General features: G+C 29.9%; 1 protein-coding gene across 1 annotated transcript in view; it reads left to right on the forward strand.

Annotated features, from left to right (window-relative positions):
• LOC145296812 (uncharacterized) overlaps positions 1-16,360 on the forward strand; it is a 109,166-nt gene that overhangs the window by 79,180 nt on the left and 13,626 nt on the right. Inside the window, exons 9-12 of the mRNA XM_080142896.1 lie at positions 843-933; positions 6,892-7,036; positions 9,623-9,703; positions 13,885-14,046. Of these exons, the coding sequence (XP_079999022.1) occupies positions 843-933; positions 6,892-7,036; positions 9,623-9,703; positions 13,885-14,046 (479 nt within the window). The remainder of the gene's footprint in view (positions 1-842; positions 934-6,891; positions 7,037-9,622; positions 9,704-13,884; positions 14,047-16,360) is intronic.

The raw sequence follows: 16,360 nt of genomic DNA on the forward strand, positions 1-16,360 counted from the left end.
CAACTTTTTCTGGGCTGATCTGGCTGAAATTTTATATGAATCTTTACTATCATAAGGTGCAACAAAATAAGTATTATGGTATCTCCAATACCATATTATGGTATATCCCAAGAAAACTTCTAGAGTAAATATGGTATTGTGATGACTAATCTGTATTAATTCTTACCGATTAATAAAGATTAGTCATCACAATACCATATTTACTCTTGAAGTTTTCTTGGGATCTACTGAGTTGATCTGGCTAATATTTTGTATATGCCTTTGTTATGATAAGGTGCAGTGAACCAAGTATTATGGTATCCATTCGATGCACTGTTAATAGGGATTAATATTATAATTTTTAATGGGGATTAATATTATAATTTTGTATTTCATACAAAAATGAGTACAAATTTAAATATATTTAACCATCAATTTGCTGTAAAGCATTAATTCTAAATCAATGAGCTGTAATTTTTGCTTGTTTTTTAATGGGGTAAAATATCTAGTTTTTTTTATAAATACTGTTTCCTTTCTATTGTTTTGTTCCCCTTTTTTTATTCTAACCTCACACTATCCACAACAACACAATTTATTCAACATGATAGTGCTCGTGTTGAACAGACTCTAGCATGTGTGTCAGTGCACAAACAATAAAACAGTATATGAAATATTTGAATGCTATATCCTCTTGACAAGATCAGCAGAAGGAGCTACTTAATTGTGGAAAAATATTGCAAAACTTTTGATTTATCTTTTTCAAAATTTTGTGTCCGTCAACAACTTTTGTTTTCGTAATATTAAATGAGTTCTCATTATTCATCTTCATCGTTTAAATTGGTTTTCTTTGCTTTGTCTTCTAGGATTTGTTTGCGGATTGGTTATGGGTGGGATTCAGCTTCAAGGGTTGACCGGTTACATTGATGAATGGCCGACAATGGAGATGAAATCCAGGTTAAGAGATTTTTAATTCTTTTACATTGCTAAAAGTTAATATATTTTCATTTTATCTATTATTAGCTGTGCTTTCCCGGCATTTCCCAGGAAGCAATGAAGTCATTTTAGTTTGGATAAAAAAGTCAGAAAGTGCCTCATTTATATTTATTGCTTATTTGGTCTTTCTGATAATCAAAGTGGGACGATTGTGAATTATTTAATGGGATCAATTAGGGTTTAACAACCCCCAGCATGAGAGGGGAACAAGAGAAACAGCTTTCGATTGACACCAGTTGACCTTCATCTTTTCAAATGCATATAGAATTCTAAAAAAAAATATAAGTTGTTCGTTTTCTATCATCAAAAGTTTTTTTATGTAGGACGCATTATTTTTTATTACTTATTTACAAAACGTTTTAATAAAGCTATTTAAACAAAACGAGGGACAAGTATTTTACATTTTAATAGTTATTTTATTTTTGGTAGGAGGGAATAAATATTTGTTTTTAATGTAGAGTAAACTTGGGGGGATTTCCCTACATTAAAAACTGACATTAGAATTGAGAATTTAGGATGCTAATCTGTCCTTTCTTGTACCTGTATTAAAATATAGATATTTAGGCACTAGTGCGAAAGTATAACTTTTTAGTTTTCAGTTTAGACATTTGGAGAATGCATAGCAGGGCCAAACATATGCAATTTCAGGACCAAATCACAAATCTCACAACAATAAATGCATGTTTTTTATTTTTTTAAATAGATTTAAGAAAATTATAATAACACAAAATACTGTCTGGCTCCACTAGCTCTTAAGGACCACAAGAGTCACATCTCTGTTTGAGCAGTGGTTGACTATTATTTGTTTTTGTTTGAGCCCGTGCTGGCTAAGATTCTCAAAAGCAGTGATCGGGTATTGTCCAAATAGGTAATACTGAAGCTTACATGGATGGCATCATTAATATCTTCTACAGAATCTAGGCTTGAAGACAAGATCATCAAAATGAAAATCATGACAATTGAACACTTTTGTAAAGAAAACAAATCAACATTTTATACAAGAATATAGCTTTTTATTTTTATATTTTGAACAATAATTTAAGCTGACAGCCAGACACAAGACCTGCTTGTGTGAAGACATCTTACTGCCTTGTGATAAGAACATTTAGCTAAAAGGAAACAAGAATACCCAAAAAAAAGAAAAGAAAGAAAAAGAACAAGAGTTACTCATTTTCAAGTTCACCGCATCAGCTATTAGCTGTTTTGACTTTTTACCTTTTCGAATGCATTTGCCAAAAAACAAAGTCGACATTTCTGAGTGAACTGAAAGTTGATTGGCATGATACTTTTATGCAAATTAGTTACTTGCTTCCTCCTGAGAGTAACGTTAGGCACAAAATTGAATGTGAGTAAATTCATGTCATTAAAGTAAAATGTTTAGATGTTGGATCCCATTTCAAAATGAATTGTTCTAAAATTGAATTCTGTCATCCCATCGACTCAATCAATTTTAAAAAATGCATCCTTTGCATTATTTTTATGTTTACATAATTTTAACACAATTGTTACAATTTTAAATAAATTTAAAAAGTGATATCTGTTTTATTTGTTTAAAGCTTAATATTATATTTTACTAGCCTGGGTGCCTGTCGTTGCCTGGGTGAGCAAAAAAAAATAGTGGTAGTAGGCAGGCAGGCTCAATCCCATGGCGTGAAGGCGAAAAAGAAAGTGAAAGAAAACCTGACGTCTTACTTCTATTCCATGACGCGACCGAAAATGTAAAGCGTTCAAATTCAATCAAAAAGATGACTTGCAGAAATGGCATTGCTTTTAAACCTCCCACAAAGGTCGTTTTTAATGTGGGAGAAAAGTAGTTCCCCCAAAAAAGGGGTCACTCTGGCAATATCCGAATAAATAGTAATTGTTTCAGTATGAAGGGTTTCCCCTACATTGACCAAGGACCAATTACAGAACAGATACTACCTGGGCAAAGGCTGGGAGTTGGCGTCGGTGTTCGATTAGTTTCACTTTATTTATACAAAAAGAAAAACAAACAGCCGACACGACAGGACAGAGGGAATTTTTTAAAACTCGGTCAAAAAAAAAAGAAACAATATCCATTTGCAAATCTGAGATATTACAATCTAGTAAGCATAAGAAAACTTCTCCCAGAATCTAATCGACGCAAGAACCCTGATGTAAAAAGCGTTTTGTAAACATACACAAACACACACACACACACATTTTATCTTTTATATATTAGACTAGCCTAGGCGCCCGGGTGTTTGGAGGTAAGTGTTAAGCAAAAATAAAAAAGGTGTTAGTAGGCAGGCTCGAATGTGGAGAGAGGTGTTAAAAAAATGGCAGTAGCGTGGGGTGGAAATCAAAACAACAGCCAGGGTGAAGAGAGGTGTTAAAAAAAAAGTGGTAGTAGGCAGGCAGGCTAAACCCGTGACACGAAGTTGGAAAAGAAAGTGAAAGAAAATCTGATGTCTTAGCCGATGTGTCCATGCTGCAACTGGAAGTAAAAAGCGTTGAAATTAACCAAAGTCAATCCAACAGTGACGATGACTTGCTAAAATATCGGCAAAAAAAACGACCCTTCCTTGTACAAAACGGCCGAGTTTAGGGTGAAGGAATTAATATTTTTGGCCAATTTTTCGATATTTGTTGACTGAAACATTGAGCTTCAAAATGATACCAATCTTGTCAGGATCTGTCGCCTCTGTCGAAAGTTTTTTGTGAGACATACAAACATACATACATACATATATTTAAACAGACAGGTGAGATTTATATTATAGACCAGCCTGGATGGCCGACGTTGCCCGGGTGTTTGGGGGTGTGTATTAAGCAAAAAAATAAATAAATAAATAAAAAAAAAAGTGGTAGTAGGCAGGCTCGAACCTATACTGCGAAGGAGGAAAAGAATGTGAAAAAAAAATGTGACGTCTTTGCTATTGCATTCATTGCTAAACCGGAGGTGGTAAAGGTTTAAATTAAGGCTAGTTAATCAAAAAGAGGGGATGACTTTCGAAAATATTGGCGAAAAAAACGACCCCTATAGGAAGGGGTCGCTTTTTTTGCCGATATTTTTGAAAGTAATTCCATCTTTTTGATTGTCTAGCCTTAATTTAAACCTATGTCACTTTCAGTTTGGCGATGGGTGCAACAGCAAAGATGTCGGGAGTTTTTTTCCACATTCTTTGCCTCCTTCAAGGTACGGGTTCGAGCCTGCCTACTACCACTTATTTTTTATTTTTTTTTTTTGCTCAACACACACCTCCAAACACCCGGGCAACGTCGGGCACCCAGACTAGTATATTATAAAGTAAAGTTGATTTTTCCCTGCTCTACTCAGCCATCAAGGGACTATAAACAGAGGTGTTCCAACTTTCAGTAAATAAATAGATATGTTCATTTTTTTTTATTTAAAGACTAATTAAATAATGACAATTATTTTTATACAAGCACAAAGAAAAAGAATGTTCTTAATATTATCGAAGAATATATACATTAATTGTTTCAAGGATGATATTACAATTAACAGTAAATCATACAAATATTTTATTAAAAAGAAAGCAGTTATGGAATTTGTCTTGATTTTTATATAAATAATTTTCTTTTGGATTTTTATATAAATAATTTTCTTTTCGATCTTTATATAAATAATTTTCTTTTCGTTTTTTATATAAATAATTTTCTTTTGGATTTTTATATAAATAATTTTCTTTTCGATTTTTATATAAATAATTTTCTTTTCGATTTTTATATAAATAATTTTCTTTTGGATTTTTATATAAATAATTTTCTTTTGGATTTTTATATAAATAATTTTCTTTTTAATTTTTATATAAATTATTTTCTTTTTAATTTTTATATAAATAATTTTCTTTTGATTTTTATATAAATAATTTTCTTTTCGATTTTTATATAAATAATTTTCTTTTGATTTTTATATAAATAATTTTCTTTTGGATTTTTATATAAATAATTTTCTTTTGATTTTTATATAAATAATTTTCTTTTGGATTTTTATATAAATAATTTTCTTTTGATTTTTATATAAATAATTTTCTTTTGGATTTTTATATAAATAATTTTCTTTTGATTTTTATATAAATAATTTTCTTTTTGATTTTTATATAAATAATTTTCTTTTGATTTTTATATAAATAATTTTCTTTTGGATTTTTATATAAATAATTTTCTTTTGGATTTTTATATAAATAATTTTCTTTTGGATTTTTATATAAATAATTTTCTTTTCGTTTTTTATATAAATAATTTTCTTTTGGATTTTTATATAAATAATTTTCTTTTTGATTTTTATATAAATAATTTTCTTTTCGATTTTTATATAAATAATTTTCTTTTCGATTTTTATATAAATAATTTTCTTTTTAATTTTTATATAAATAATTTTCTTTTTGATTTTTATATAAATAATTTTCTTTTTAATTTTTATATAAATAATTTTCTTTTTAATTTTTATATAAATAATTTTCTTTTGATTTTTATATAAATAATTTTCTTTTGATTTTTATATAAATAATTTTCTTTTGATTTTTATATAAATAATTTTCTTTTTGATTTTTATATAAATAATTTTCTTTTTGATTTTTATATAAATAATTTTCTTTTGGATTTTTATATAAATAATTTTCTTTTGATTTTTATATAAATAATTTTCTTTTTGATTTTTATATAAATAATTTTCTTTTGGATTTTTATATAAATAATTTTCTTTTTGATTTTTATATAAATAATTTTCTTTTCGTTTTTTATATGAATAATTTTCTTTTGGATTTTTATATAAATAATTTTCTTTTGATTTTTATATAAATAATTTTCTTTTTGATTTTTATATAAATAATTTTCTTTTGGATTTTTATATAAATAATTTTCTTTTGATTTTTATATAAATAATTTTCTTTTGGATTTTTATATAAATAATTTTCTTTTGATTTTTATATAAATAATTTTCTTTTCGTTTTTTATATAAATAATTTTCTTTTGGATTTTTATATAAATAATTTTCTCTTTAATTTTTATATAAATAATTTTCTTTTTAATTTTTATATAAATAATTTTCTTTTTAATTTTTATATAAATAATTTTCTTTTTGATTTTTATATAAATAATTTTCTTTTCGATTTTTATATAAATAATTTTCTTTTGGATTTTTATATAAATAATTTTCTTTTGGATTTTTATATAAATAATTTTCTTTTTAATTTTTATATAAATAATTTTCTTTTTAACTTTTATATAAATAATTTTCTCTTTAATTTTTATATAAATAATTTTCTTTTTAATTTTTATATAAATTATTTTCTTTTTAATTTTTATATAAATAATTTTCTTTTTAATTTTTATATAAATAATTTTCTTTTTGATTTTTATATAAATAATTTTCTTTTTGATTTTTATATAAATAATTTTCTTTTTGATTTTTATATAAATAATTTTCTTTTTGATTTTTATATAAATAATTTTCTTTTGGATTTTTATATAAATAATTTTCTTTTTAATTTTTATATAAATAATTTTCTTTTTGATTTTTATATAAATAATTTTCTTTTTGATTTTTATATAAATAATTTTCTTTTTGATTTTTATATAAATAATTTTTTTTTTTTATTTTTATATAAATAATTTTCTTTTTAATTTTTATATAAATAATTTTTCTTTTTAATTTTTATATAAATAATTTTCTTTTTAATTTTTATATAAATAATTTTCTTTTTGATTTTTATATAAATAATTTTCTTTTTGATTTTTATATAAATAATTTTCTTTTTAATTTTTATATAAATAATTTTCTTTTTGATTTTTATATAAATAATTTTTTTTTTTTATTTTTATATAAATAATTTTCTTTTTGATTTTTATATAAATAATTTTTCTTTTTAATTTTTATATAAATAATTTTCTTTTTAATTTTTATATAAATAATTTTCTTTTGGATTTTTAAAGAGGATTGAGCCGCAGTTTGTTGGTTGGAGTTTTTATAGCTTTGCCTTCTGGTGCAGCTGTTTCTTTATCTGTTCTTGGAGGGAATACTGGATCCTTAGTTGGTGTGGCGATTTCAGCGTCTTTGTTGCCACCTGCCGTCAATGCAGTAAGTATGCAAATTTTCCCCTTTTGATTTTTTACATATCGATGTTGGATGTAAATAATTTGTTCTCATTGTGGTTATTATGCTGCCAATATTATTATCGATTAATATTGAAGATTTACTGTCTGTCTTTCTGAAGCTGAACCTATACTATTACTTCTATTAATTGTACTATTGTATTATCTTTTAATGTGCAATTCAGTTTACAATAATATTTTGGACTCATGTACTATCTTTCAATTCTAAATTCAGGAAGAGGTAGTGTAGTATCTGTTCTGTTGTCATGATACCATTCCCTCAGGCCTTACTACCTTTTTTCTTTCAGATGGGGGGAAGGTAGTATAGTATCTATTCTGCTGTTGTAAGGCCATGCTTTCAGGTATTTTGGAGGAGTAGTCTAGTATATGTTCATCTCCATATATGATAAGATGACTGCAGAAATTCCCCTCTGGATCAAAGTAATGTAGGTTTGCAACAACAAATGCCACATATGAATTCAAACCATCTACACTATTAGCCACTATTTTATGTAGCTTTCGAATACCATTATAGACACATTCAGTCATAATGAAAATACTACATTGCATTCTACAAGCAACACCATCACAATCACAACATCTATAGAGGAAGGAGTTCCTATTTTTCTCTCTAAATATTTAGTCTTACCACCACTACTAGTTGTCACCGGAACGAATTCTACACATTCCACAGATTCTGTTATTACACAGATCGTAACTGTCTATTACAAACATAGACCTATCATAATCTTTTGAATTTCAAAATCATAACTAAAAAAAGCTCCCTTGTGAAATTTCATCCATTCTGATTGGCTGAGTTCTAACAATTCTCATATTATCGAATGCAATTCTACTCTTAATAAACGAATGCTTACTAACACTTAAATATGGCATCACTAAGAGGTATATTAAGACGTCTTCGTCAAAACAACAAATACATTGAAAAAAAAAAAAATTAAATATGTACAGAGGTTTGCTTGTAAATTATTTTATCTTTATCATGCGCTTTGACATCATTTATAAGTAAAATATACAGAATTTTATTGACTGAAATATAACACACTTATTTAGTGCCACCTATTTTATTTCCGCTACACATTCCTTTTAATATAATTCCGTAATTGTTTTTTTTTTGTGTGAAATAAGTCACACTATTATTTGGAAGTTAAACTCTGCAATGCATAAATATATATATCTAATGCGTCAGTTTAAAACATTACAAATCTAATCAAACATACACAATATAACTAACTCTGGACTAATTTGAGGAGGTTAACTCCCAAACATTTGTATTTCTTATATTATGCCGAAAAAAAAATATGGACGTCTGTTGAACAAAAAATACAAACTTATTTTTTTGCTGACAATTATACTTATCTCCAAAATCTTTGCATCTTCTACGTTAAAATTTCTTTAGAAAACAAAAAAAATAAATAAATAGACAATTACAAATATACAGAGGTTTGTTTGGAAATTATTTTATCTATTCCATGCGATTTGACAACATTAATAGGTAAAAAATATGGAATTTTATTGAACGAAATAAAACGCACTTCTTTTTATTTTATTTCCTCAACATATTTCTTTTAATAAAAGTCTGTAATTTCCTTTTTCTTAGGAAACATATCATAATAACAAGCACGTGATTACTTCAAAGCTAAACTCTTCAATATATACATTTATATGAAATGCGTCGGTTTCGCAACATATTTCTTTTAGTAAAATTTCGTAATTTCATTTTTTTAAGGGACAAATCATAATAACAAACATGCAATTATTTGAAAGCTAAACTAATATTTGTTACTTCAGTACGATACATTCATTTTGTCCATGGGCACCAAAGCCTGCTTTTTTACTGGGCCAGCAGTGGCTTCCACTAACAACCGTAGTGCAATTGTTTTCTTTTTGACAGGTGGTGTAGGGGTATACTTCCACCAGGCAATGCCGGTACACTGGTACTGATAGTTTATTATGAGACCATCTTTTACTGGAAAGTTACCTCCCTTGCCAAAAGAAACATTTTTAAGTTTGAGTTACCTGCCCCTGAATTTTGACTAGATAATAAAAAAATTATTTATTGAAATCAGCTTAGCACAGACAATTAAAATCTCATTATCATTGCAATTATTTTGGTCATAAATTGTTAATAAATCATTTATTATTGTTGATTTATGTAGAGTCGTTTTCATTGAATTGATTTCTTCATAGTTGTGCTTTCCTACTCACAGAAACACTTCACAAGAATATTTAACAGTTTTATTCAGTCATGGCTAACAGAATGAGGACAATCTACTTCTGTGGATTAAATAATTGGTTCAGTTTGAAAAATTATGCATAGGCTTCTAAGTCCAACATAAAGATTTCAGAGTTTAACAAAATGCACCTGAAGAAGGTCAGATGTTAAAGCAGACAAAAATAGGATGAGATTAATGTGAATAATCAAAATTATCAATTTTCTTTTCAAAAAATCTGGAACATAATTTCCAAAGTTTAGTTTTTTAATTTCTCAATAAAAAAACAAAACAATTTTTTGCTATTAATATTATCTGTTGTTTTGTCATGTTTCTTTCAGGGCATGCTGTGGGCTTTTGCTTTGTTAACCACAATTACGCCACCAGAAAATGTCCCAATCCACAATTCTTCTTCTGAAGTTGTAAGTATTTTTCATATCTATATGTAAATATTTTTAAATGCAAATGTTTAATCAAATAAAAATGTTTCATCTTTTTAGTATTTTGTAACAAGATTCAGATGAAGGTGTGTAAAAATGATGTTGAAAACAGGATTTTTCTACATAAGGTTATAGTAATGGAAAAATTCATTAGAAGTTAAAAGTTTTAGAGCTACATATTGCATCACATTGACACACCAGTTCCCATTTGATCACTGAAGTTAAGCAACATTGAGTCTAGTCAGTACTAAAATGAGTGATCATTTAGGAATTTCAGGTGCTGTATATGCTCTATGCTTATCTTGGCAGTGTTTCAAGTCATCCTGGACTTCTACTTGGCACTGGACTCAAGCAGAGCCAATTCAGGAGAGGTGTGGCTGGAGATTGTGCAACTCTTGCCCCACAATTTCATGTGCAGCTACCCTAACAGGGGGTACCCATTGTTTTTCGAGACTGAATAGAGGCATTGCATTGCGTTATGAGGCAGGAAGTCGCTGTTACTGACACATAGTGAATAAACTGATAATATTTTTGTTTCTGAACAATGAAGGTTTTTGGGAAACTGTTCCCACTTTCTGTGGGGAATGGGTTGAACGTATAATTTATGTATAAAGATAAGACTCTTAAAAGATTGCTAAATCCCAAACGGCTGCTATTAATCAATGCATCACAACAAAGGAACAATGAAAAAGAAGAGTAGAGAAAAATAAACTGCTGCTATGTGTCATCTACGCAACAAGACCATAATTGAGTATGTGTTCAGCAGCTGTTTGGATTCTTTTCTGACATTGAAGAATTGGTCTTCATAGTGCTACAATTAATTTTCTATCACATTGTGTTTTTCTTCATAATTTTTTTGATGGGCAGCTTGAATCCATATTTCTATAACACTATCAGGTTTCCTCAAAAAAAAAAGAAATTTTTTTTTTTTTTTACAGATTTATAGGGACGTCCTAAGTAGGAAGTTGTGCTGCAAGATGTTTGTTCACATTACATTTAAATTTTTGCATGTAGTTACAATCTGTGAAGGCAAGTGGTTCCAAGTAAAAAGCTATTAGAGTAAAAAGTTTCACAGTATATGGGGACCTTTACAGTGAAGGGGTGAGACTTTGTTGCTAGTCGAGTTTGTCAGGGTATTTATGTTAAGGGGGGGGTACAAGTGTGAAAGTTCTCATAAAACTAACACATAAAATGCAAAATTAAAGTAATGGGGCAAGGATTGGAGCTTGGTAGAATTAGCTTGGTTATCATTTAGTGAAAGAGATCTACTAAAGATATGCTTTAATATGTTCGTCAAAACAAGAAAGCAATAAAATAGGTCAATGATATTTCAGTCTTTGTCTTTCCTACTCATCTTGCCTAACTCTTTCCTTATTTTTTTAATTTTTTGTTTATATTTCCCTTCTAAAACTATGTGTACAGAAAAGTAGGAAGGGGAATTAGAACCCTTGTGGGGTTTAATGTAGCAATATTACATATGGCTAGGTTTAAATGTTCGAAGCAGAATTTTTCACATGAAGGATAGATTAAATAGAAAATTGGAAAGTTGTATTAGAAATTAAATATTAGAATTAGAGCAATGTGTTCAGGATGTTGTATCATAGCATGAAGTCTCCAGTGACACATAGCAATTCAATTGATATAATCTTTCTCTTGTTTCTGAACTATAACTAAAAGCAGTCATGTTTGGAAGAGCTGCTCCATTCCTGCTGTTATTTAAAAGAAGATAGTTGCAACAAAAAGAAAAAGAGCAACATCACTATGATGTCTACTACTGCTACTTGTCATCTATACTACAAAACTCCAGCTTTTTACATGATGAGGCTGCTATATGGATAATCTACTGAGTTGCCTGTGATACTATATTAAGATGGTCAGCTATCTGTCCAGTACATGTGGAGCAAAAGATAGTCATCTTGCTACATCAGCAGAATATGTATGGTCTGTTGAGGGTGCATGGAGAGAGACACTGAAAGGGAAAGAAATTCTGAATGGCCAAAATGATAAAAAAGATGAAGGTAGCACCAAAGGATGTTGAACAATAACTATAATAGCATTTATTTCGTGTGATATATACATCTATATGAGATTTGAAGGAGAGATGTTTTTTGTAGTATTTGGTTTGTGCATTGTTGCAGAATGAAAGAGAAAATGTATCTGTGTAAGTAACAGGATGGAAGGCGTATCGATGAGTGAAGTATCCATCACCTATGAATGGTTGGTTATTTGAATGTTATATTTTGTCAGATGAAGAGAAAGTATACAGAGAGAAGGATGTCAAAAAGGAATTAATAGCGAGAAAGATTGTCATATGATCAGAGCTAGCAAAAGAGATTCAAACGTGTGAATTTTCATGTTCTTGTCCGTTATATATTCTTGTCAACTAAGGTTTCCAGCAACATTAGCATGTAAACATGCATCTGGTTGTATGTGTTCACTGCACAGACTGTGATCATTCAGAAGACAAACTCTGACTTTCCCAGGATGGAACAATAAAATTGTCACCCTAGAAAAAATGACATGATTCCATTTAAGTTTGATGAAAACCAGATTTCTTTTTTTTTGCAGACCATCTATTAGTTGGCCAGTTGTGTACAAATCCCAAGAGCGATAGGAGCCTTCTATCATGTCTGAAAGTGACACAATATTCAACGAGCAAGATCGCAGATGCACCTCTGTATAACTCATGTTCTCTACTGATCCAAGTTATGACAACAGGACCATTGCCAGCACCCTAAAAATGCAAATCCAGGCGGTTCAATGCTTGAAGGCACAGCTCAAAGAAGTTTCCAGATAAGGTTATGGTCTTTGGTGTGGTTTCAAGTGAGGGCCACATCATACCATTTCACATCTTCAAAGTCAGCTTGAAAGTCAACACCAAAGTGTACCTGAAGAGTGTGGTGATCCCCTGGTGCAATCAGGTGGCTGCTAGCAAACCCTGAGTATGGCAGCAAAACTCGACACTGACCCACAAGTCCAAAGAGACCTAGGTTTGGCCTCAGAAGGAGTGCTATGACTTTGTACCCTTTTCTCACTGCCCCCTCCTTCCCCGACTAGAACCCACTGGACTACTTTATTTAGTCATACATCTAGAACATCACTAACATGACCTTCCACAACACCAAAGCTAACCTGATTGCTGCCATCTGCCAAGTATTCGCCGAGCTCCTACCAGCGCTTGTGGAAAGGGCATCCTCCCAGTTCCAGACCTATATTGAGGCGGTGATTGACGCTGAATAGATGTCAGCTCTACTACATAATCAAGTTACTTGAATTGATTTTTTCAATAAAAGTTTTAAAATAAAGCTGTAGTGTTGTTTTCTTTAGGGTGACAATTTTATCATTCCATCCTGTATGAACATAAAAAAACTACTGTTATCTGGACAGTCATTAAATTTAAAAGATCCTGTGCGAGTCATAACCACAGCAGTGAACCTTGTATATGAAGAATCCTTATTTTCTCAAGTTGATAAATGAAATTCTGGGTAGTCAAACTCCAAATCAGACATATTTCCAATTTCCTATGTAATCTCTCTTCTATTTTTTAAATATTACTCACTTACAACAAGTCTGCATTACAAATGGGCAACCTACTAAACATGTAACCTAGTACATGTTTACATGCAAAATCAGGTCACGTGACCAATTCACAATTAAAAAGTAATCGAGTATTGATTGACCAATTAGAATACTCCTTGCATAAACGTTTATAGGAGCCTCCTGGCTTAGATAAACAGCTTGCTAATCAAGAATTCTTGTGACAAGGAGTTGCAAGCAAAAAATACAAGGGGCAAGATGTGAGATAATCAAAGTGATATGAAACTGATATGCTCTCATCGTAATAGTTAGACATGCAAAAATACCTACGCCAATATCATAATCTTTACATCTTCAAAATAATGCAAACCCACATACATTGCAATGCACAAATAATACTAAATCAGTTTTATTCAATTTCTAGTTACAATTAATGTAGATAAAATTCTCAGAAGTTTATAAATATTTTAAAAACCTTGCCATTGTTTAGTATCATTTTTAAATTATGTATCTACAAGCATTTATTAAAATATAATTTCTATTTATTTTTATGCATTCATCTAATTTTATTGTACGAACATGTTTTATGGGGGAAATAAAGTATCTGTTTTTTTTTATTCTTGCAGAATCGAGGTGAACTGGGTTGTCTCCCTTTCCTTGACAATGACTATGAACCCGTGTACAGTTGCAACATGGCGAAGGAGATGGGAATCATGGGCGCCATTAGTTTGTTGCTCACATTAATTAACATCCTCTGCATATTTTTGGTTGGAGTTTTTATGCTTAAAGTAATGCCATTTTTTTTTTCTTTTGGAAATGTTTGATGTAGTTTCATTATATATTTAGTTAATAATGCTTCTAAACTCAAGACAGTGGGGAGGTTGCAACTTCAAACTCTACTATAATTTACCCTCTCCCACCTTAAAGAAAACATCATCTATGGAATCATTAATAAAATTCATAATTCTTTCTGCAATCCAGTCATATTTGGTACAAATAAGTTTTAATATAGGGGTGGGATTTTGGTGATAGACTGTTTATTTTGAGGGGTACAAGTTCATTGGAGCACATTCTGTAGAGGTATTTGCAAAACAAGCACAGAGAAACAACAAGAATAACCTTTTGCAAACAAAAAACACAAAAACACAAAAGCATTGGATATATCAAAAAAGAAAAAAAGTGATGTCTCCATATCACCCTATTTAAAATCAACTTTCCCAAATCATTCTTTCCTATTATGTGATTGATTAGGCACAATACAAAGAATAAAAACTCCAAACATAAAACTAATTCACCAGAAAATGTCGCTTTGAACTATAGAATCTAAATGAACAAATGCAAAATAGTAAAACAAAAATGTATACATTTCAATTCTACTTCTAATTCACATAGTGTTTTTAGAGACTCTTTTTGTTCTCCACCAAATAGGGAAACTAATGATTGGTGTGCCAGATGTGGTGTCATGAAAATAACGATAGAGTAAAGAAGGACTAGCAACATCTTTTTTGTTTGTTTTTTTACGTAGGTATCACCACTTATCAAGGCCCAGAGACCACTCGAGGATAAGGGTTACAGAGTGTACAGTAGTCAATTGGACAATATAGTAATCGTTAGTAATGGAAATTCGGTAAATTTATTAACTTAGTCGAACGTCTCATCAAGAACTTGTTTACGTTGAACTTGAAGACAACCATATTGTAGTCAGCTGGAAAGCAGGAAAACGGAAGACAGTTCCACAGGCGTGCACTTCTAAGAAAGAAGCTTTGTTCATGGAATCTACATTTAGGTTTAGACACAGATAAAGATTGAGGGGAATTATTGATAGTGTTTTCAGCTAGACGAGTGTTTCTTGTGAAAGTTTGGCAAGGGGGGACGATAGATTGGAGCTCAGTCGAGCACTTGCCATGAAAATAACGATACAGCAGAGACAAATTCGCAACATCTCTTCTGTAAGAAAGAGGTTGCAGGGAAGAGAAAAGGACATCCCCTACGAGGCTACAAAGTCTATTTTGAACTATATCAACGCAGGATAAGTCCTTTCTAGCAGCTCCTGCGCAGATGTGGCAATAGTACTCCATCTTTCGACATACCTGGCTCTTATATAGATAGAGAAGTGTATCAGTAGTGAGATATCTACTGGATTGATAGAAAGATCCCACCATTTTTCTAGCGGCTTTGGCAATGGATTTGATATATGTGTTCCATTACAGATCATTTTCTGTGAAAAAGAGGTAGTAAGAAGAAGTAGAGGATGTCATTATGAAGTTGGTTTTGCACTCTGTTAAGACAGGACCGGGTGCTCCAAACAGAACCTCCACGGATATGGCAACAGTACTCCATCTTACAATGTATTTGACTCTTATGCAGGTAGAGGATTGTGTTGTTGCAATTAGCCCAACAAACTCTTTCAATAGAAAAAAAATGTAAAGTTTCTGTGATATTTTCTTACTATATCTAAATTATAAAGTTAGGTCTGACAGAACTTCCAAGTTAGGCCTAAATAATACATCTGACAAATCAATACTTGATTCTGATTAACTGCATAAACTTATTTTGAGAGGTACAAGTTCATTGGAGCACATTCTGTAGAAGTATTTGCAAAACAAGCATAGAAAAACAACAAGAATAACCTTTATGCAAAAAAAAAAAAGCAAAAGCATTGGATGTGTCAAAAAAAAATGTCTCCATATCACCCCATTTAAACTCAACTTTTCCAAACCATTCTTTCCTATTATGTGATTGATTAGGCACAATGCAAATAAACTTTTATTCTATGTTAGATAAGTAAATTAAAAATTCGATTTCATTGACTACATATTCTATCCAATATAAAAATTCGTTCAGTAATAACTAGGGCTATGACAAGAGAATATTCTTATCATTGTTTTGACTCTCGAGTATATATCCGACACAGTTAGACACGGTTAATCAATCAAGAACATAACATATAAACTGATATATACTCGAGAGTCAAAATAATGAAAAGAATATTCTCTTGTCATAGCCCTAATAATAACATATTTCAAATATTCACCATTATATTTCCCTAGGTAATCTATTAATAGACTTATCAAATTAAATTTTTCAATTTCTTACACTTGT

The sequence above is a fragment of the Euprymna scolopes genome, chromosome 17 (genome assembly GCF_053919585.1).
Source record: "Euprymna scolopes isolate OS-2025 chromosome 17, ASM5391958v1, whole genome shotgun sequence".
NCBI classification, from domain to species: Eukaryota; Metazoa; Mollusca; class Cephalopoda; order Sepiida; family Sepiolidae; genus Euprymna; species Euprymna scolopes.